The sequence below is a fragment of the Octodon degus genome, unplaced genomic scaffold (assembly GCF_000260255.1).
Source record: "Octodon degus isolate 3935 unplaced genomic scaffold, OctDeg1.0 scaffold00011, whole genome shotgun sequence".
NCBI classification, from domain to species: domain Eukaryota; kingdom Metazoa; phylum Chordata; class Mammalia; order Rodentia; family Octodontidae; genus Octodon; species Octodon degus.
In genome coordinates this window covers 15,043,451-15,065,780 of record NW_004524587.1, presented here as the reverse complement: position 1 = coordinate 15,065,780, position 22,330 = coordinate 15,043,451, and the positions used below count along the sequence as shown (strand labels likewise).

The following is a 22,330-nucleotide window of genomic DNA, read 5'->3' as shown; positions in this document are numbered from 1 at the left end:
GTCGGTCTTCAGGACTGGTGCTGTGACTCCGTCCTTTGGCCCCAGGGGGCGACGCGGCGCTGCTTACCCGGCGACCCTCCCCTCCCTGCTGCCGCCAGGAGGTGGCGCCCTCAGATGCCAGGCGGTCGCGCCGCCGCCGCCGTCGGGGCTCAGTCATTTCCAGGGCTCGCGTCCGAGGGCGTGAGTGCGAGCCGAGGGCGAGGGAGGCGCGCGCGCGCGCCCGCCCGCACCGAGGCCAGGACCTGACGCCCCAGCGTGAGCGCGGGCTTGAGGCAGCCCCGAGGGCAGACCTGAGAAGTTTATCTAGGCCGGTCAGAGGAGGGTGGGACGCTCGGGCAAAGGCTCACGGGAGCGCGAGGAGGACCTGAGTGGAAGGGAGACTCCTGACGTTCCTACCCCTCCCCAGGGCTGAACTGCGGTACCTTCAGCGCTTCCCGTGGCTTGGCACCCAGCTTGGTGTTGCCCTCTGAGTCGTGCCCGAACGTCTTCAGTCCAGTTCCTGGGTGAAGAGGGGCCTACCTTCGCACCGAGGCCCAGTCACTCTCCTACGAGTCAGGGGCAGACGCCCCTTAGCAGGGAGTGATGGAAGGGCCCCAGGAGGTTAGGGATGAGCCCCCAGGTTCTCAGAGCCAGGCCACTGACTGGAGGTTTGCTGTGTGCAGTTTCCGGGATGCCTGGGAGGAGGATCCAGCTCCCCGGGTGCAGGTTAAGGACCCCAGTGTCCCAAGATTACAGGGCAGCCCCTTGTCCAAGGAACTACAAGTATCTCCACAACAGAAGGCTGCAGATGGGTCAAGGGACAGCCAGAGAAGCACTTTCGGTGTCTCTTCAGTCCAGTCAGAGAAGCCACTTCCCTCTGGAGTAAACAGCTTCCTGTGCCCCCTGACCTCCCACTTTAGCCCTGGGGGAGACTTGGTAGGAAACCCACCTTTAGGTGAGGCATTGCCAGCTGGCTTAGGCCCTGGGGGTTTGGACAACAACCTTGTGGATATTGGAAACGCTTTATCAGAGACATCACCAAAGCTGCTGGAGGCAGGTAAGGGAGGCTGGTCTAGGGAAGGGAATGGGAATACTGAAGGTGGCTATTGCAACATGGGGAGGTCTCTGGCTCTAGTCCGTTGAAACCCTGGTCCATGAAGGGATCTCTGGGTAGTGCAGACAACTCTGCCATTTCCCTTTCCAAGACTCCAGCAGATCCAGTCTACCAAAGCCTGCTGACTGCTTCCTAGCCCAAGACCTTCCCTGGGAGCTGCTGGCCAGTGGCATGGCCTCTTTGCCAGGTAGTTGGGAGGGCAGAAGCTGTGGAGATGGGGTAGCCCAACTGGGCAAGTGTTCACTTGCCTCCTTCTCACAGGGACTCGTGATGCAGAAGGCCGAGCAGTACTGCTTCTGTGTGCCCACAACCCAGCCTGGCTTCACCCCAAGTGTAGCAGCCGTGAACTCATCTCTCTCCTCCTCTACCTTCGAAGCATCACCAGGTTTGGGGGAGGAGGTTGGGGAGTGAGCCTGAGCCAGATGTCAGGACCTGGAAATCTTACTGATCTGAAGTGTACCCCTTTTAGGCCCGAAATACAGGCCCTGGGACTGACCATATTAGTTGATGCCCGCATTTGTTCCCCAAGGTCTTCTCTCCTATGGGGGCTCAGCCAACTACAAGTGAGTACAGGATCATAGCTCCCCTCCACTCCTTTTGTGCAGAGTTAAAGGCAGAGCTGAGCTCTGATTCCTTGCAGGAAGCAGCCCCAGGATCTGTGCACCAGGTGCTGCTGGTGGGAAAGATACCAGATGCGGTACCTTCAGGGCTGCAGGTACTATTCCAAGTTGGCTTGGGGTGGAGGTAGGTTCTTCTCTATCTAGGCCTGGGTCACAACACCTTCTTCACTTGTAGCTTGAGCACCTGCCCTCTCATCAGAGCTTGGTGACCCACATCCCCACTGCAGGATTGCCCACTTCACTAGGAGGATGCCTACCTTACTGCCACCAGGACTGGCTGGAATTCCGGATGGTCAGTGCACCCGATGGGACCTGGGAGGAGGTTATACAGGCAGCTTGGGCTTGTGGTGGAGCCTCACCTGGGTTGGCTTAAGCAGGGCAAAGCTAGCTTGCAGGGACATGGAACCCAGGAGACCTGTGACCAGCACCACTCTGGTCATCTATCCCTGTTTACAGCGCCTGGAAGTGTTACTGCGGAACTGCCAGGTGGTTTGTGCCTTGCTTCAGGAGGCCATCAAGTGTGTGAAAGTTGTGCCTCAGCCCAAAGAGTGTGGGGTAAGTGTCCCCTTCCAACACCTCCATGAATTCTCCCTGACTCATTGTCTCTCATGTCCATCGCTCTCTTTTGCCCTCAATCATAGGAAGTTGGCCAGCTGCGCCAGCAGGTACAGGTCCTGATGCAGCAGGTGCTAGACTCACCACAGCTGGCATGGATACAATGTCAGGGTGGCTTGGAGATGGTGTGGCTAAAGCAAGAGGTCTCAGAGGTTACTCTGAGCCCAGACTATGGGTAGGTACAAACCCAGTTCCCAGAACTTCCCCCAGCTCAGCCCACCATTTGTGTACCATGGACTTAACTGGCTGGTTCAGAACCAGCCAAAATTATTAGGACATGGTAGAGTAGACCAAGGTAAGACTGTGTAACCTGCACCAGGCTAGCAGTGGACAAGGCTGATGAGCTGTATGGCCGTGTGGATAGACTGCTGCATCAGCTGACACAACAGAGCAACCAGCGAGTACAAGCGCTAGAACTGCTCCAGGCACTGGAGGCCCGAGAGGAAAGCCTTCACCAGGTGGGAACTACTTATTCAGAGTGGACCCTGGCCTTGACCTCAAGTGTGATCCAAACCCACAGAATCCTTCCTCACCTTTTCCCAATTGTGTCCATCAGATTGAAGTGTGGCTGCAGCAGGTAGGCTGGCCAGCCCTGGAGGAGCCAGGTGAGCCCTCTCTGGCTATGCTACTCCAGGCCCAAGGCCCCTTTCGGGAGTTAGACCAGGTTGCTCAGGTAAGTTTACTCACTTGTTCACTCTAAAGATATTGGGGCATTTTGGCAGGAATGGTGATACAGGAGAGTGAAGGCAAATTAGTACCTTGCTGCCTTGGAATTTACTGTCAGGTAGTCAGTGTGAAGAATTGATCCAGCAGAGGTGTCAGGCAAGCTTCTTTTGGGTGATTTTCAAGCTGAGAGCTGAAGACTTAAGTTAGGGTTGATCTTCCAGAAGAGGACTGGGAGCAGAGGGATATTCTGGCAGGAAGAAGTATGTGTCTGAGGAACCATTAGGTCAATGAGGTTGACATGTGGAACAGGAAGGGAAGAGTGGGCAGAGATGAGATGAGACTGGAAGACTGATTAGTAGCCAGATCATTGTGCCCGATAGCAGTGAAAGGTTGACATAAGCTGGCTGCATAGTCAGATTCCTATTCTAGGAAGATGTCTTAGTTTCTGGGTAGATAATTACTTGATGGATGTGGAGAGTTAGCAGCAATTGAAACAGACCAGGAGGGAAATACATTTGTCTCTAAATGCCTGTGGGGCATTTGTCCTAGAACTTGCCCTGGCTGCCTAAATCTGTGTGTAATATTTGCATATGACCTGTACATATTCCTCTATATACTTCAAATCATCTCTGGCTTATTTATAATACTTGATACAGTATAGATGCTATGTGTTACTATTGTTTAGGGAATAATGACAAGAAAAAGTCTGAACATGTTTAAGACAAATGAAAATTTTCCCCAGATATTTTCAATATGAAGTTAGTTAAATCCTTGGATATGGAATGCATTGGCTTAGAGAGTTGGCTGTAGGGCTTTCTTTGGCCAGGAAAAGGACAGGAGAGGCAGATATGAAAGTTTGCAGGACTTGATGGTGCATCCGTATGGTAGTATAGGGAGAGGGCAGCTGTAAGGATGAATGGGTGCTGTTCTCTGAGAGGCCTCAGGGGCTGAGGACTTGATGGGCAGGGACTTTCACAAGGTCAGTCGTAGGTATGCTTTTTTTTTTTTTTTTTTTTTGTCTTTTTGAGACAGGATCTCACCATGCAGTTCAGACTGGGCTTGAATTCACTTTGTAACCCAGGCTGGTCTTAAACTCGCAGTGATCCTCCTGCCTCATCCTGAGTGCGGGGATTACAGGCATTCACCATTATGCCTGGCTTTTTAGATGTGCTGTTAGATGGCAGGAAGAAGAGGATTCATGGGTCTAGAACTCAGAGAAGGAGTCTAGCTGGAGAGGGCATTTGGTGGCTGTGAGTGTGTGGACGACGTTTGGTTGGGGTGTTCCTCACACGAGGTTTCCTGGGGGAAAGAGTGCCCTGGTCTTCTGGTAGGGGAATGGGAGGAGGAACCACTGGGAAGGATAAGGAAAATCAGGAGAGGGGGAGGGATCAACTCAGGAGAGAGAAAACTGAATGTTTCTGAAAGGAAGGTAAGAGGGGCAGTAGAGGCTGGGTTAGGTGGTGGAAGGGCCCCATGGGAGACTTGATGACATGTAGATGTGAGCGGAAAAGATGTGGATTTGGGCCCAGACTGCCAGGCTTGGTCTAGCTAAGTCCAATCTCTCTCTGCAGGAACAGATCAAGCAAGGAGAGAAGTTTCTGCAGCCACTGGCTGGCTGGGAGGCAGCTGACCTGGGTGCGCCTGGGGCACGGTTTCTGGCCCTGCAGGCTCAGCTGACAGAATTCTCCAGAGCTTTGGCCCAGCGGCGCCAGCGTCTTGCAGATGCTGAAAAGCTGTTTCAGTTTTTCAAGCAGGTGGGTAAGGAGTCCTGTCCCTGGCTTTATGGTTATAGGGCCAAATCTGTGGCTGTTGTAACCCCACAGCAGCCTCATATCTTCTGTTTGTCATGCCTCTTCTTTTCCCTTATCTTTAGTCTGACCCCAAAACCCAGCTTCAGGGACATGGCCTAGGACCAGCCTCCTGGAATCCAGGGGGCTCATAGAGTAGGTGTGTTGGACTTGCTGGGGTTTCCCTCTCATGTCTGCCTGGCCTCCATGTTGCAGGCTTCAACGTGGGCTGAAGCAGGACAGCGAGTCCTAGCAGAGCTAGAGCAGGAGCATCCACGGGTTGTGCTGAAGCAGCTGCAACTGCACTGGACCAGGCACCCTGACTTGCCTCCTGCTCACTTCCGAAAAATGTGGGCTTTAGCCACAGGTCTGGGCTCAGAGGACATTCGCCAGGAATGTCGCTTAGCCTGGGCACAGTGTCAGGACACCTGGCTGGCCCTGGACCAGAAGCTAGAGGCTGCTTTGAAGCCAGCACTGCCAGGCAGCACAGCAACCCTGTGCATCAGCAGGGTCCCTATAGCACCTGTCACCCCTCCACTGAGGAAATCTTATAGCTTTGATCAAAATCTGGGGCAGAGTCTCAGTGAGCGTGTCAACCACTGCCACCGTGCCACCACCATTGCTGCCTGCTGTGGACTAGAAGCTGGAGAAGGTCCCCAGCCCAGGTTATTTTCAACTACTATGCCTCCACCAGGCACCTCTGACTTCAGAAGCACCAACAGGTACAGGCAATGGGCAGAGCAGGGAACAGTGGAGGGTAGATGACTTGGGTCTTGACTGTATCTACCCGGTAGGCTACAGCTGGTGCTGGCAGAGATGGTGACCACAGAGCGAGAGTATGTCCGGGCCCTTGACTATACCATAGAGAACTACTTCCCTGAGCTGGATCGCCCTGATGTACCTCAAGGCCTCCGAGGCCAGCGTGCCCACCTCTTTGGCAACCTGGAGAAGCTGCGGGACTTCCACTGCCATTTCTTTTTGCGTGAACTGGAGGCTTGTACCCGACACCCACCTCGAGTAGCCTATGCCTTCCTGCGCCACGTAAGCCTCACTGGTCACACAGACCCAGCTGATTTGGCCATACTCCCCAAAAAGCTGTTGGGCATATGCTTAGTACTAGGCAGGCTCTGTGATGGGTACAGCTATGAGGCCTACAAGATCACTGCATCTCAGGATGGTTTTAGTTTGGTAGAGGAGACTTACAAGAGTAAAAGATAATTCCAGGTTATAGTTGGGGCTGGGAGTTAAATAACCAGGACAGTGCCTGTAGGTTATAGATCATGCAGAGTTCCTACTTTAGAGCAGTGAGAAATGGTCTCTGAGGAGCGAATGTTTGAACTGGGAAGAGCCAGAGTAAGAGAGCTCCACCTCAGGAAAGAATAAGTGCAGAGTCTGTGGCAGGAAAGAAGCCTGGTAATCAAGGTGAGCGTGGCTGAGAGTGGTGAGTGAGCACGAGTCTGAGGGCACTGAGATCAGAGAGATGGTCTCAGAGCCATGGGAGGGGCAGAGCTCACTGCAGAGGCCCAGTTTGCAGTGGAGAGGGAGCTGGACTTCCTCTCTGGGAACACCCCCTCTGCAGTGTCTGATCTCACCAGTCACCCCTCATTCAAAACAGGATCTGGGCAGAGTGCCCTAAAAGCTACCTTTTGGCATTTTTTGGTCTTTTTCAAGCTAAGAGAATGATTGGGCTGGGGAGGGGACTGCTGGGTCCCTCGCACCTTGGTTGAGCTGTATGTCCTTGCAGAGGGTGCAGTTTGGGATGTATGCACTCTACAGCAAGAATAAGCCTCGTTCTGATGCCTTGATGACCAGCTATGGTCATGCCTTCTTCAAGGTATGAAAGCCCAAGACTGCAGGGAAGTAGGGGGATGTGCAGTGTACTCTAAAACCACTCAGTGGTCTCCCCTGCTGCTGACAGGACAAGCAACAAGCCCTAGGAGACCAACTGGACTTGGCCTCCTACCTGCTGAAGCCCATCCAGCGCATGAGCAAGTATGCATTGCTGCTGCAGGAGCTGGCGCGGGCCTGCGGGGGCCCTGTGCAAGAGCTGAATGCTTTGCAGGCGGCCCAGAGCCTTGTACACTTCCAGTTGCGACACGGCAATGATCTGCTTGCCATGGATGCCATCCAGGGCTGTGATGTAAGTCATCCAGGTCACGGTGGGTAGGTTCTGTGGGTGTGGAAGAAGAGAGGAGGGCCAGGCACCCATAAGATCCCAGCTTTGCAGGTTAACCTCAAGGAGCAGGGGCAACTGGTGCGACAGGATGAGTTCATGGTGCGTACTGGGCGCCACAAGTCCCTGCGCCGTGTTTTCCTCTTTGAGGAGCTGTTGCTCTTCAGCAAGCCTCGGCGTGGGTCCACAGGTGTTGACACATTTACCTACAAGCGTTCCTTCAAGGTAGGTTCATCTGACGTTGTCCCCTCTCCACCGGCTCCTGCCTGTGCCTCACCAGCCCTGTCTTCTGGCCACACAGATGGCAGACCTTGGCCTCACTGAGTGCTGTGGGGATAGCAAACTGCGCTTTGAGATCTGGTTCCGCCGGCGCAAGGCCAGGGACACCTTTGTGCTACAGGCCTCCAGCTTGGACACCAAGCAGGCCTGGACAACTGACATCTCCCGCCTACTCTGGAGGCAGGCTGTTCACAACAAAGGTGGGTACCTCCCCCTACATTACCATATGCCCCCCTTCTCAGATAATTTTGCCTCCTAAGAGCCCAGGGAGGATCCAGCAGACTGGAAAAGCTTGATAAAGAGGAGGTGGTCCAGCAGTAGCCTCCAGTTCATGGGAAGGAACTTCATAATCCTGCAGTCTTCCTGTCACTTTCCGTGGCTTTGGACATAGTACTAACTTCTGAGTATCGTGGGACTGTTTTGTTTTTTTTTTTTCATCTTTTTGAGATAGGGTCTGACTGTGTAGTTCAGGTTGGTCTTGAGCTCACTTTGTAGCCCACGCTAGTCTTGAACTTGCAGTGATCCTCCTGTCTCAGCTTCTCAAGTGCTGGGATTACAAGTGTGCACCACCACGCTGGGTCAGGAGACTCATCTTTATTTATTTATTTATTTATTTATTTATTTATGTGTGTGTGTGTGTGTGTGTGTGGCCAGCTCAGCCCACCAGGGGCGGGGCTGGCTGGCATGTGGTGCTGGGGGATTGAACCGCGGTCCCTGTGCTTTGCCAAGCTTGTTCCAAGTAGGTACTTTAGACCACTGAGCCATCTCACCAGCCCAGGAGACTCATCTTTAAAGGGGAGTTTATGATACCTACCCTATGAAATCATTATGAGGACAGAACCTGGCATCAGGAAGCCTCAATGCACATGGTGGTTAATTGATAGCATATGGATATATAGGGAAGACTTCCCAGATATCACCCAGCGATGTGTCACTTATACCTACTTTCTACTCAGAGGTACGCATGGCTGAGATGGTCTCCATGGGTGTAGGAAACAAGGCCTTCCAGGACATTGCACCCAGTGAGGAAGCTATCAACGACCGCAGCATCAACTATGTCCTAAAGTGCCGAGGTAGCAGGCAGGCTGCTGGGGCTGGGGCTGGGGAAAGCTCTGTGGGAGTCACTGGTCTTTGTTCCTCTGGGAACCTCAGGCCAAACTGGGCTCTGGCCTGTCCCAACCTGACTCTTTGTTATGCAGAAGTTCGCTCTCGGGCCTCCATTGCTGTGGCCCCACTGGACTATGAGAGTGCCTATTTGGGGGCCTCAAACTCTGTTCCTGGAGACCCTGCCTCTTGCTCTGTTTTGGGGTCCCTCAACCTACACCTGTACAGAGACCCTGCTCTTCCCGGTGTCCGCTGGCCTTGGTACCCCCCCAACTTCCCAGAGGAAACAACGTTGGAGGCCGAGGTGGAACTGGGCAGCCAGCCCTCTCTGAGTATGTCTGAGTTTAGCAAGGAGGAGGGACCCCTGGGTCTGGGCCAACCAGCTGACAACTCACCCAGTCTCCCTCCCTCTAGCTCCTGAGGACTCAGAAGTCTCATCCCAGTGCCCATCAGCCAGTGGCTCTAGTGGCTCTGACAGCAGCTGTGTGTCAGGGCAAGCCCTAGACAAAGGACTTGAGGACTTGTCCTATGTAAGTACCATTTTGCTTTATGCCCATCAGTCCCTTGCCAGCCCAAGCTGGGCAATGGCTGCCTTTCCTTTAGATGAGGCTGGTGGTGGGTAGGCTAGAACCTTTCCCCAGAGACATTTGTCCCCTGAACCTAGAACTGGTAAAGCAGGTCTTCATGCTTGACCTGGCACCACAGGTCTGAGCCCAGGCTTGAAGGGGAGCAGTGGATCCAGAAGCTCCAAGGAACATTATCATCTGACTAGATCTGCATGACCAGGGCATCGCTGGCTCCTGGGCCATCTTATTCCACCACCTATATGTACAGCCATGTTAACTATTCTTTCTAATTTCTGTGGCCATTGACCAACTGGCCTAGGTGTTTTGCAGGACAGTCTGGCTGCAAAGCCTGAAAACACACTCTGGCCCAGGTTCCTGGCCTCATCTCTTCTTCTCCTGTCCCCTCTCCAGCTCCTACCCTAGTTGTAAATTAGGAAAAGGCAAGGAAAGAGAGCAGGTATTTCCATGCTCTAGGTTGGTGGGGCACCACATGGCTCTGGGCAGTTACTGCTTACCCTAATCCAGAGGAGAGACATAGGTGAGTTCCAAGCAGCTATTCCACAATCTCTGGCCTTAATGCTGATCACTCGCCCAAGGACCACCCCACCTTATTAGGCCCTTGGCCTTGCCTGTCCTGGGTCTCCAGGCCAGTGAGTTATTTTCTGGACTAGTGTCATTATTTTGACTTAATGCCTATTGAACAGCTCTCTGTGGAGTTGTCTAGTATTTTCTCACTGGTATCTCAGAGGAGTTTCAGGCCTTTGAGTTGTGATTTATAATTTTATTCATTTATAATAAAACAAAAACAAACAAAAAACTAGACTGATTTGTATGTTTGGGTGGGGACATGCATTCTGGAGCTTTCCCAGTTAAAGTGAACTTTGACCTGTGGGTACCTGCAAGGCACAGTGCCTCTGGGTACTCTATACGTCTTATAAGTACTTGCCCAGGAGAGAGTAAGAGACAGACCTGGACAGGCCTCTCTGAATGAGCAGGTCCACACAGCGGGCATATTTCCTGGCAAAAGGCAGTGTGAGCTGCAAGGAAAGGCCTGACTTAGTCCTGAATTCATGGCCAGTTGCCTACTTTAGCTCATGAGTGAGGTTCTCTCATCCAGGTAGGAGCAGGGACAGCCCCCCCCCCCCCCCCCCGCCCTTGGTGATGTTTGGTGCTCTAGGGCTCAGTTCTGCCCAAAGACATCTCCCAGGTCTGGGGCTAGGAATGGTTACCAAAGAACTGAGCAGAAAGACCAAATGCTCAAAAAAATGTTTTGAGCTTTGCTAACCTCAGTTTTATAAACAATAGGTAATAGTAGGCCAATAGGCTAATAGTAATGGATACTAGTTTTTTTTTTTATGGTGAATTTTGTTACAATAAACAGATTACAGAAATGCCAGATTAATGAGAAATTAGCTAATGCTGAAATTATTTAAAGATCCAAAAGTTATTAAACATTTCCTTTTTCTTTACAAAGAATGCTTTAAAGCAGCTTAAATAAAAGATTATAGCTGAGTAGGTGAGGTACACTGCTTGAAAAGGTCTGACTTCTGCAGATGTAAGCCTTGGCTTTATACCATGTTTCCTCAAGCATGGCCAGGGTAGTTAAGGGATAAAGGCAGAGTTGTTATCTTTGGAGGAAAACTACAAAGACCAGTGGCCTAAATGTTGCTTTTTTGACTACTCTGGATTGATGAATTTCAACTAGTATTCCTTCACCCTACCCTCCTCCCCCGGGACCAGGGACCAGTGGCCTAGTAGCCTGCCTCCTACTCTTCTGGACATTGCTAGACTGGCCCCTGTGCAGCAAGATTGTCCACAGGTTGCCATTCCTAGGGGTGCAGGGGAGCCTCACCTCTACCCAGCTGTAAAGGCGCTCCTGGGTGTGCCGGTCATCCTTGAAACCTGTGATAGCCAGCAGATCCATCACAAACTGCTTGGGGCTGATGTTTAGTGTCTGCCAGGAGAACTCACAGTCAGACAAAGTATGAACCTCTCCCAGTCCCTCAGAATGATGTGCAGAAAAAGGACTTCCCTGGGCCTGCAGGAGCTACAGAGGTTAGGAACAGGTACTCCAGATCTACCTAATGGCCAGTGCTTGGTCTAGATGAAACTGCCTGCCTTTTTGTCTCTGCCCTTTCTACCACCCTCTGCCTCTTTGTACTTAACCCCCCTCAGCTTATTTCCTCTTACCACTTACTGCAGGGGCAGGGGTCAGGCAGAGAAGGTACAGGGTGCCTCAGGGTCTGTGTCCTGTCACACATACCCACAGCCCACTGGCCAGAGAGATCACTTTGGATGTGATGGCTTTGGGATCCTTTTGCCTGATGGAATCCAGGATGATGTCAGTCAGAAAGCGGTGACATTTCTGTGCATAAAACATCTCTTCCCAAGACAGCGAGAAACTCAGGAAAGTCACCTCTGTGGAGAAGAAGAGTGGATATGGTCGTGGCTACTCACAGCCTTGGAGACCACCACGAAAGTGGAGAGCTTAGGGGCTTCCAGGAGATGCCTTGTCCTATAGTACCCTGGATGGGGGCTCCAGCACCTCCACAATGAAGTCCCAGGCCAGGCACAGTTCCAGAGTCTCACCTCGGGGATGGTGGCTAGCTGTCAATGATATGTGTCTAAGGTTGTCCATCTGTGTGGTGTAGATGATGCTGTCCTCAAAGAACATGCAGGAGCCATCGCTACCCACCACAGGAGGGTGAGTCACTTTGAGGATGACTCCAGGGTTGTCCATTCCATTGGCATTAAGCAGAAACTGCTCAGAAGCGGGGCTTTCTGTGGAAACAAGAAGAGGATGCTCTTCTTATATTTCTTAAGAACTCAGGTTCGGGAGCCAGGGAGATAACTCCGCAGCTTTTCCTGGCAACCATAAAATCCCAAATTCCATCCCTGGTGCTGGAAAACAAACACCCCTCAGGTTCAAGATCCAGGCAGGGAGGGGATTTCTGCCATTCCAACCTTCCAAAGGCCTCTGGCTTCTCAGAAGTGTCACTGTAGGACCTGGCCTCTCTTCATTTCGCTGGAATCTTTGCAAGCTAAATCTTGAATTTCAGAACTCCAAGGAACTCTCCAAATTCCTCTCTTGAACTAAGACTAGTATGAACTATGGTCAACAAAACCCAGTGGACAGCAGAGCATGGGTTACACGGAATACAGTGGTGGTACACACCTGTAATCCCAGCTACAAGGCAGGACAATCTCAAGTTCCAGCCCAGGTTGAAACTTGTGAGACCTTGTCTCAAAAAGTAAAAAGGGCTGGAATGTAGCTCTGTGGCAGGGGCCTTACATTCATAAAGTCCTGGGTTCATCCAAATCAGTAGAGGCCTGAGAATCTTTATTTATTTATTTTTTTAAATATTTATTTATTTTTATTTATTACATTTATTTATTGTGTGTGTGTGTGGCCAGCTTAGCCCACCAGGGGGCGGGTCTGGCTGGCATGTGGTGCTGGGGATCGAACCGCGGTCCCTGTGCTTTGCCAAGCTTGTTTCAAGTAGGTGCTTTAGACCACTGAGCCATCTCTCCAGCCCCCTGAGAATCTTTATAAGATAATAAAAATAAAAGGATCTTTTGGGGCCAGACTTTCACATATGTCCATTCTCAAAGAGTAGATGATTGTAACCCTAATTTGGGGCTCACAAGAGGGCCCGTTTAAGCAGGACCTGAGCTACAGGGGAGGAAGGGAAGGTGACAGTCCTATAGGAAGGCTTTTGAGACAGCATAGGAAATGGCTCGGCTCGACAGTTCTCAACATTTCCCTGGCTGTCTCCCCCTCCCCATTCTCTTCAGCCCCACCTCCACAGGCCCTTCCATCTCCTGGGCTGTCCACCTGATGTCCCTCTATCTTACGTGCTTGCTTTTCTCCTAGATGGATTGTTTTTTCCATCAGTCCTCCTCACCCAAGCCCATTCATCTTCCTGTTGAACTCAGGGCTCTGACACAGTCCTATGCAGCTGCCGTACTCTGCTCCTGAGCAAGTTTCTGAAGTACACATCTGACCCTGCCTTCCCTTGATTAAAATCCTTTAGGGGCTGCCACCTGCCTCAGAGTCAGAGCAGAACACAAAATTTTGAGCTCACATGATGGCGCCTGACATCTCCAATCTTTAGCCTTATTTGTGTGGCTTCTCTGCATGGGAAGCCAGCCTTCTAGCTATATCATTGTTTTCTTCCACAAGGACCCTACACTTTCCCTCTCTGGTGTGAGGACTCCCCAGCTCCTTGCCTCCTTTGTGCTTCTCCTTCCCAAAGTGCTGCCTTCACTCTGAGTCTCTAGGCCTTGCAAGCCATACAAATTCACCACTCATATCTGTGTCTGCTGCCTGCCACAGAGTTGGCCCTGAGTGGGCAGCTTTAGTCCCCCTTGTCACTAACTTCCTGTTGACTTAGCCAAGGAGTCTGCCTTCTCTGTTGTAAGGGAGACTTAGGTCAAGAATGAGACAGGGGGCTGGGGAGATAGCTCATGTTCTAAGCACCTGCCTGACAAGCAGAAAGACCTGGTTCAATCCCAGTACCATGTGTTGTGCAGGCCCCATGGCATGCCAGCTACCAAAACTAGGCATGGTGGTGCACACCTGTAATCCCAGTGCTGGAGAGGCTGAGATAGGAGGATCCCTATGAGTCTGAGCTGTGTAGCAAGACCCTGTACCAAAAACAAATAAATAAAAGATTGAAATTTTTTTTAAATGCATGAGGTAGGACTCACCTCTGTCCTTTGGCTTCTGCTTGCCCCAGTCCTTCAGAGCCACAGCTCTTTTTGTGGGGAAATATGACTTAAAGGTTGGTTCTGGCCCTTTGTCTTGTGCTGCTGTTCCAACTCCTGCCTGGGCACCTGGATCCTTCTCTGAGGCTATGGAATGGCTTTTCCAGGCAGCTGAGGTATTGGGCTCAGAAGCAGACTCACTTTCTGGGGGCAGAGGTGGGGCTGCCTCTTCCAAGGAGCTGTTCCGGGAGGCTGTCAGTGGCTGGAATTCCCACTGTTTGCAATTGACCATGTCCCATTCCCTCACCAGGGAGATCAGTTTTTGCATGGGGGTCACAGGAGGGTCTTTGGTTTCAGATTTCTGTGTGAAGTTGTTTGTGGTACACTTCTTTTTGGGAGAACTCTCAGAGTGGCCACCCCAGTGTCTGGGGTTGGCACACAAGCCAGAGCACTGTGAGTATGTGCTGGAGTTGTCTGCCCTCTTGGCATTTCGGCATAGGGAGACCTGGATGGTCCGGGTGTACTGCTCAGACTCTTCTAACTGGCTAGATCTGGCCGGGTTCCCCTTGTTCTTGGTCCATAGAGTCTTGTCACTGCAATCTTGGAGGTCCACTGGCATGCAGGCTGTAGTCTGAGGAGGGAAGGACATAGTAGACCTGGGCAAGTGTATTGTCACAAAAGCGTCACCTAAGACCTACTAAGCTGGGCCTCCAAAACTCTACTGCTCACCTAGAACAATTGTATCCCTAACATGGGTTACCCATTTAGCTTTGTTCAGTCTGAGTTGGGATGGTGCTAGTATAGAGGGTGCTCACACTCTAATAGAAGAGATTTTCAGCATGCCAGGTCACAAATGGCCAGCACATCCCCAGGCCTCAAAGATTCAGAAACAAAATCATGTACTAGGAAACTGTGTAGGCCCAGCTCTTTTCCTTACCCACACCTCAACCCCGCATCCCACTTCTAGCCCTCTAGTAGTATTCTTGGAAGATGGCATCAACTAAAGAAGACTAGGGCTTACTTCCTTAGCATCCCTACTGAACTCCACCAGTGACCCTTGCCCTTCTGTCACTATGTGCAGCTTCCTGTTGGGAAAGGATTCTTCATTTTCAGATTCTTTCTCCTGGATCCATGTTCTGCAGAGAGCAAGAGGAGTTGTTTAGTGAGTAGAATCTCCTATCAGCCCACCAGCAAGTTGGTTAGGTCTGTCCTTTGGTGGGACATTAATGACAGTGGAGGAAAGGGGGCTTTTAAATGGTTTTGCTTAGGCCATTAGCCAATTCTCAATCTATTTCACTTCCTCAACCCAAGGAATACAAGTCCCACTAGCCGGAGAGATTTAGCATTTCCGAGAGAAATATAAAGGTCCAAACTCTAAACATAAAGTCCCAAGAAAAGTTTTCTTACTTGTATGCCTCACATTCTGCAAGGGCTTCTGAGAGAGATGGGATGTGGTATTTTTCCACCTCCTGGCAGAAAAGAGGCCATTCCCTGCAAGTGACAAGGAGACATCAGACTGGGCAGTTGGAGTGGGAGTGTTTGGGGGGTGTACAAGTTCCCAGAGAAGCTGCCTTGAACAATAGTACCCATTTTGGAAATAATGGAACCCTCTTCCCTGAAGGGTGCAAACTGGGATTTCCTCTGTTGTAGAAGGAATGACCCTTACTGATTTCATCATATGATTTCCTTGCTTTGCTTACTTAAATTCAGATGGTAAGAACAGTTTTCCAAGTCTCAGGAAGTTGAGAATATGTCGGAACATTTGACCATCCCCGTGGATGAGCAGGGTCTGTCCATATGTAATCCAGTACACTCTCTGAGGGTTTGACAGCAGTTCTGGATACTGGAAAGGGTGAGGTTGGGAGGATAACAGAATCCTTAGTCACAGGGCTAGGTCTTTAGACAGGGGTAGGTCAGTCAATTTGCACAACCACACCAGAGGCTTTAGATTTCTACCTCTCTTTGGCAACTGGGAGGCACAGTGGGGAGGAATACCCCATCTCTGCCAGGGTTTGCTGGCCTGTAGATGACCCCCAACAGCATCCAGAACCCTATCCTGTCTCCTTGCTTCAGGCCCCCCAGAACTGACCTCCTCCCTGCCATACAACCAAGGTCTACTCAGCATGGTGCTTATTCAATTTGTGCTCATTCACAAATTCATGGAATTTTTTTCTCATCAGTACATGCTTGTAGTATATAATGTTGGGTTTTTTTGCTTTAAACAATTTATTTAACTGAAATGGACTTACATTTGTTTCTGAAGTGACTTCCATTTGTTTTGATACATCTTTTCCCTATGATGATTTATAGGATCTTCAAGTCAATATAAATATTTTATAAATATTTGAATATTTGGGTATACACCTGCACAATAACTCAGCAATATCTTTCAGCAAGAAAAACACTGAAGTGAGGCCAGGGAGATAGCTCAGTAGAATAAGTGCTTACCTGGCAAGTGCAATGGTCTGAGTTCAATCCCCAGTTCCACCAAAAAAAAGAAAGGAAAAAAAGAAAAGAAAAGAAAAACACTGAAGAGTAAAGACTAGACAAAATTACTAGGTACAGTCTAGGTACAGTGAAAATCTGCTGCAAATTTTTTTTTTTTTTTTTTTTTTTTTTTTTTTGAGGAACTGGAGATTGAACTCAGGCCCTTGCGCTTGCCAGGGAAGCACTTATTCCACTGAGCCATCTCCCCAGCCCCTGCTGCAAATATTTCTGAGGTAAGAAGGCACCACATACCTGTTCAACTAAGAAAACCACCCTTACAACACAGGATGATTTTATTTTTACATAGCACCTAGAACACTTAAGCTGGCAATTAGGTACTGAATGGCAGAGCAACATCCCCAATTTATGCCATGAATTCATAGAGAATAGGTTCCAACAACTCAGGCTCCTTCCCATTGGTCCTCACAAAGTGCGCTTCTCTGCGAAGGGCAGGCTGGCACTTCAGTTGAACCCAGGTACCTTTCTCTTTGACTTCCTTCTTTTTCTGATAATTTTCCTTGATACCTTTCAGGAAGCTACCACGACTTTTTGAGTGTTTAAGGTGCTCAATATCCATATTTATCCTCTTGGCAAGTATCTTGCCCTTAACTTGCTTGTTTACAACAATGCCAACAGCATGCTGGGTAACATAGACTCTTCCTGTTTTGCCATGGTAACATTTGTGAGGCCTTCCTTTTTGCACAGTACCCATTCCCTTGATGTTTACAATATCACCCTCTTTGTAGATTCGCATGCATGTGGCCAAAGGCACAACCCCATGTTGCCTAAAAAGCCTGGAAAACATAGACCAGGTTCCCCTCCTCTTGCCCTTGTGTTAGTCATTTTGGCAAATTACTGGAAGATGGTGGTTCTGGCCAAAAGGGTGTAGTACATAATATTTACAGTCCTTGTGTGGAGTTTGCACCTGTACATAACACTTTTAATTCCTTTCTTTATCTCCTTTCCCTCTCCTCCTTCCCCTTCCCCAACTCTTGATCCCTTTCCCATTTGAGAAAAATCTATCCCCCTCTTCCTATTATCTTTTACTTTGTTTTTTATAACTTGGATTTCTCATATAAGAGAAACCATGTGATATTCGTTTGTGTATCACAATTATTTCACTTAACATTACAGTCTCAAGGTGTATTCATTTTCCTACAATCACTCAAGTTTTTCCTTATCTGCTCATAGGATTTCTGCTAATTCTGTGTAGTGGCATTGAAGTAAAGTCTTAAGCAGGTTCTGGAGGCTGTGTAGGAGCACAGAGGGGAGCAGCTCACAAGGGAAAGCCAAAGTGGAACAGGGCATCTGGGGGTAGCAGTACCTTCAACAGGGTCTGCAGGGTGGTTGCATACCAGTGACTTCCAACATAAACCTTGATGATCTGTTGGGGGGAATACACAGTGATCTCTGCCGTCCACTCATCTATGGAAACCAGTGAGAGAGAACATATCATATGTCCAGAATTAAAATCAGGTAGGACATTTTGGTCAGCATTGTGTTGCATGTTAAGACTCCCTATCTTCATTATTGTATTTCCCACTATGGGCAACAGAATCTATTGCTCACTCTGAGAAAGAATAGAAATTCCCAACAAATCTTTCCTGGTGCTGCTCACAATACAGGTTCTTGGGGGGGTGAGGTGGGCTTGGAATGGAAGGTTTGAGGTCCGGAGGTAATCTGGGGATGAGGGGGGGAAGCCTTCTAGAATTCCAGTCCCAAAGGCACTGCTCCTTCTTTGCCTGACCCACTTCCTCAAGAAATATGGGCCAGTGATCCTGTGCACCTGAATTGCTGACTACCTCTGGCTTCTGACTGGCTGTGTCTTGGGTATGTAGCTTTTGATGTGACCATTAACATTGGAGCTAGGTGTCCCTCTGCATGTTTGCACTTATGCCTGGAAGATGTCATACAGCCAGTTCTCATCAAATCACTGTCACTTTTATAGAGACCACGTATTTAGGTGTGTCCCAGGGCTCTTTGCTGAGAAGATGAGCCCATGATTCTTTCTATGTAGTTTCCCTTTACAGAGAGACCACAGATGCTGGTCTGACTGTCTGTAGTTTCTGGTCTCAGCATGCCTCATCTTTCCTGTACAGTCCCCAAGACCCCCATCTCTGCACTAAATCCAAACCCAGAAGCTTCCTCCTTACTGAGCACATCCAGGGTTAACACAGTCCTCGGCTCCAGATGAGTCTTCAGGGCCACTTTCATTGGCTCATATGTGATGTCTCTCTTGTCCAGGAAGGCACAGAGCTCATATACCTCAGAAATGGTCTCAGTCAGCGGCAGGCGGCAAGTCCCCAGCCAGTTCCTATCCAGAGGAAAGCCTGTTATAAAGACCTCAGCACTGTACCCAAGCGTACAGCCAGTAAACTTTCTGTGCCTAGGACATTGTGCTACAACACACCAGCACAAGCCCAGCATCTGTAACATCATTTCCTCAATTTAACCAGAAGTCTATGATACCTTTCAGGAGAGTAAGCCTGGACACAAGCTCATACAATGTGGAGCTGGGCTTGGCCTATTTTAGCAAAGCCCACTAAGTTGGCTCATTTCAAGTCTTTAGTCCTGTCTCAGGTTCAGAGACCAGGCCAGAGTGTCCCCCTGCAACCCCTCATCCCCTAAATATCTGCCTGAGATCTCTCAGTCCAGGTGTGGCAGCCTGCCATTGCCTTGACAGATTACTAACACCCTGTTGGTCCAGGAAAAAGGCTAATGTCTGAACACCAACACCTTTCTCACACCTTGATCCTCCCTTCAAAGGCACTTGTATTTGCCCTTTGTGACATTAAGGGCGGGAGATACAGATAATGGTATAGACCAACAAGTCTCCATTTGACACTATTCGGGTAAGACAATGTTTAGGGTCAGCTGATTCTGTCACCAGGGGCTCAGAAAAACCCACTCCTAACTTTAGTTTTATACTAATGCATTTTGCAACCCTGACAGAGTTGTTCCAGTATTCTGAAACTCAGTTTACCTATCTATAAAGCAGAAGTAGAATCTGTGCCTCCCCTTCCCTGGGAGGCCTGCCTTGCTTTGCTTCTTAGGAGCTCACTCTGGCCTCTGGCCTCTGGCCTCTGTGAGTGCCCAGTAAGTGTCCTGGGGCTAAGAGGACCTTTTCAAAGAAATCTGCTTCGGGTAGGGCACCCACCTTTCTGAGGGTATGATCGTGGCCTATTCATCTCAGACCCAACACACATAATAGAGCAGAGAACAAAAATAGAAAATAGCATGAAGCCTTTGCACCTGGGGGAGCCTTAAACATCAGCCCAGGCCTTAATCTGGTGGTGGTGATGGAGGATAAGATGATGGGTTGGCCTCAGCAATGCTTTACCTCTGGCTCATGAGAAAGGCCCCAGTTGTTTCTAGAGAAGGCAAAGCCTAGCCTGATGGAACCAAACAGCTCCCTGAAGGGGCCTTACTTGACATGCTGGAAGAGGACCCCATTCCCTGTGATGTACAGTCTGCTTCCATCCAGTGTGCTCTCAATGCGGAGCTGTCCCAGTGCGGAGTCTGGGTACTTGACCAGCAGACCCAGGGCCATCGTGTACAGAGGCTTCACAGACTCTAGGCCAGCTCCACGTCCACCCTTTCCAGGACTTGGAGGAGGACAGGAGGTTCTGGAACAACCACCTGTGTGTGGGAGAAAGAAATGACTCCTAGAACTCATCACCCCATCAGCAGCTGAATAGGGTGGGTGGGTCTCAGTTCCTCTTGCTGCCCGATTAAGTGGTTTAGAGGGAGATTATCTCCTTATGCAGGAGATTATCTCCAATTCTAGATTATTTCAACATCAGTATTTTTTTTTTTTGTATACTCAGTCAGCTCTGGATGTCAAAACTATCTGTTGGAAGGTGAGGCAGGGGCAAGAGAATTCATCTGCTATATCATTAACATCTGAAATTTACAAATTTTAGTATAGTAGCCATCTGGCCCTAGCCTCTGCAAGAATCTGAATCAATTACAAGCTCTGCTGTAACCATCTAAGGGTAAAGATCAACAACCATAATACAGAACCAGGTATCACAGGCTTCCAAGATTCATAACCTCCATCTCTAGCCCCTCTGGACAGAATTTCCCCAGAGACATACTGTGTGGTACTACTTTCAGGTTGGGTATTTGGGTTGCTGGACCTTAGGTGGGTGTAGGGTGCAGCTCTCACAGCCCACAAGACCCTCCCTCAGAGGCAGTAATGGGCCAACAGCCAAGCTTCCTGGAGACTTTCATGGATCATCACCAATCTTCAGGCAACCCTCTGAGAGTTAGTGCTCTCCTTGTGTCACAGATGAATAAAGCATGCCCCAAGTGGCCAATTAAGAGTACTGCTTCTGTCAAGCTTTTCAGTCTAGAGCATGGTGCTTAGTACAAGTAACTGCAGAGCTAGGTAGGAGCAGGACTGGGATTTGAAGTCAGCTATCCCTCTCCAAAGATAGCAGGGCTGTTTCCTTTATTCAAGATGTTTTTAAAAGGCTAACATTGTGCTTTGTCTTCAAGGAGTGCCTTCTACAAAGACACTTCCATTTTGTGTTGGTCCTGTGGGGCGGGGACTATTTTATCTATCTCACAGATCTGTGTTTTCTAGAGATCAGCTCTGGGGGAGGGAACCAGAGTCACTCCTCCTTAAGTGGACTGTAAGGCCCTGACACAGGCTTGTGAGATCTGCTCCAGGATATAATTTGATATAACTCCTCCTACATAGGCTGGGATTCCATTTGCCTGCACAGAGGCTGGATCTGAGGACAGGGAAAGGCTTCATTCCTGAGACACAAATGATCAGCAGTGTCACGGGTAACTGCATGTGTGAGACGATTCCACACATCCTTCCCCCACCCCCCACTTCTCTTGGGCAGCTCTATTACCTAGGAAGGTTCTATATATTCTCAGAGGCCAGCTGAGGGCCCCTGAACAGCCAGCTCCTTCAAAGATGTGCAGTGGCTTGCATAGATGTGAAGAAGTCAGAAGTGGGATGGTGAAAGGCAGATCAAACCATGGGGCACACAGCAGCTAGAATGAGGCAGGGCTGGGAGCACAAAAGCCTGGCCTGGACAGGGGTTAGGAAATGCTAGAAAGAGGGAGAGACAGACCCCACAGCCAATGGCTGTGAGAAATGGGAGATGGTGTGGAGAAAGGGAATTCAGGGTGGGCAGTATCACTGAAGTACTGGTGGAAGACTTGCCTGAGCATTTCCCACATTCTTCAGCTGTGAGGAAGGTTGGGAATTACAGGTGGGTGCCACAAATCCCCGTTGGCCCAGAGGGACTTTCACAAGCAGAGCAGATGGCTCTGGGCGCTTGCCTCAGGACCAGCTTCCCTCCCCAGGACCATTCTGGGCTTCATTTCTCCAACCAGGCTAATCTCATGATCCAGGCGGGACAGCATTCCCTGTGGCCCTGACTACAGACAGAGAGGGTACCCAGGGTTCCAGGCCAAACTTCTCTTCTGAGATTCTAAGCCAGACAGCCTGCTTCTCTCACCACCACCCAAAGCCCAGAGTGCTTGTAGGAGGGGAAATGTTTGCTCTTGGTCTCTCCAGCTCAAAGCCCAGGCTGCCCCAGAATGTCACAGGAGGCCAAAGTTCCTGGGCGACATACCCATGTTCATCCGGCACAATCGGATGGCTTCTGTGAGCTCAGGGATTTCCAAAATTTCCACTTCTGCCTCTAACACATCTATGTTAGAGAAATTATCTGGTAGTAAAAGTGAGTGTGAGCGAAGAAAATTCACTGGAAAAACAAAGGGAAACAACATGAGTTAACAAGGCGACCTCTCATTTCACCTTGGGTCCAGGTTCTGAAAGGCTTTTGGTGCTGCACACTATCCTAGGATCTCTTTGTTCTGAAACCACTTCTAGACAGACCTGATTAGATTAGCTTTGAGTCTGTGGTTTTCGATCTGAATGACCCCAAGTTACAGTTTTCCCACAGCTGATTCCAGAGGTGTAGCCTCATTGGCTTGGAAACTAACCCTATAGAGTCTTGCCCTAATATCAGGTCATTCCAAAAAATGGAGGTGTCTTTCTGCTTAGAGAGGAGGGGCCTGGCCAAGACTGGGCTGGCAGGTGGCACTTGCAGTTTGTCCCTGCCTGGACGGCAGCATAGGAGGCAGAGATGGAGCCAACATTAACATCCTGCGTGAATCAACTAGGAGGTTCTGAAGCATACCACAGACAACTTCCTAGGTGTTTTTGGATTTTAATGGCTATGGTTCTAGGCATTTGGGATCCTCAT

At 49.8% G+C, this 22,330-nt stretch overlaps 2 protein-coding genes across 2 annotated transcripts in view; one reads left to right on the top strand and one right to left on the bottom strand.

Annotated features, from left to right (window-relative positions):
* The first annotated feature begins 582 nt into the window (after positions 1-582).
* Positions 583-9,624, top strand: Plekhg4 (pleckstrin homology and RhoGEF domain containing G4). The gene is made up of 21 exons (XM_023709311.1): positions 583-1,036; positions 1,185-1,280; positions 1,355-1,478; positions 1,563-1,656; positions 1,734-1,808; positions 1,889-2,005; positions 2,170-2,268; positions 2,355-2,503; positions 2,648-2,786; positions 2,885-3,001; positions 4,566-4,748; positions 4,998-5,503; positions 5,576-5,822; positions 6,526-6,615; positions 6,700-6,921; positions 7,009-7,179; positions 7,256-7,433; positions 8,190-8,306; positions 8,433-8,669; positions 8,752-8,867; positions 9,043-9,624. The coding sequence occupies exons 1-21, from the start codon at positions 583-585 to the stop codon at positions 9,046-9,048; spliced, it is 3,537 nt and encodes a 1,178-aa protein (XP_023565079.1). The 3' UTR covers positions 9,049-9,624.
* A 211-nt stretch (positions 9,625-9,835) lies between these two features.
* The window catches only part of Kctd19 (potassium channel tetramerization domain containing 19), a 39,868-nt gene continuing 27,373 nt past the window's right edge, over positions 9,836-22,330 (bottom strand). Inside the window, exons 5-16 of the mRNA XM_023709312.1 lie at positions 21,695-21,826; positions 19,526-19,736; positions 18,251-18,411; positions 17,422-17,522; positions 15,311-15,453; positions 15,018-15,101; positions 14,632-14,746; positions 13,614-14,241; positions 11,493-11,684; positions 11,167-11,321; positions 10,756-10,857; positions 9,836-9,940 (exon numbers count right to left, since the gene is read on the bottom strand). Coding sequence (XP_023565080.1) covers positions 9,836-9,940; positions 10,756-10,857; positions 11,167-11,321; positions 11,493-11,684; positions 13,614-14,241; positions 14,632-14,746; positions 15,018-15,101; positions 15,311-15,453; positions 17,422-17,522; positions 18,251-18,411; positions 19,526-19,736; positions 21,695-21,826 — 2,129 coding nt within the window. The remainder of the gene's footprint in view (positions 9,941-10,755; positions 10,858-11,166; positions 11,322-11,492; positions 11,685-13,613; positions 14,242-14,631; positions 14,747-15,017; positions 15,102-15,310; positions 15,454-17,421; positions 17,523-18,250; positions 18,412-19,525; positions 19,737-21,694; positions 21,827-22,330) is intronic.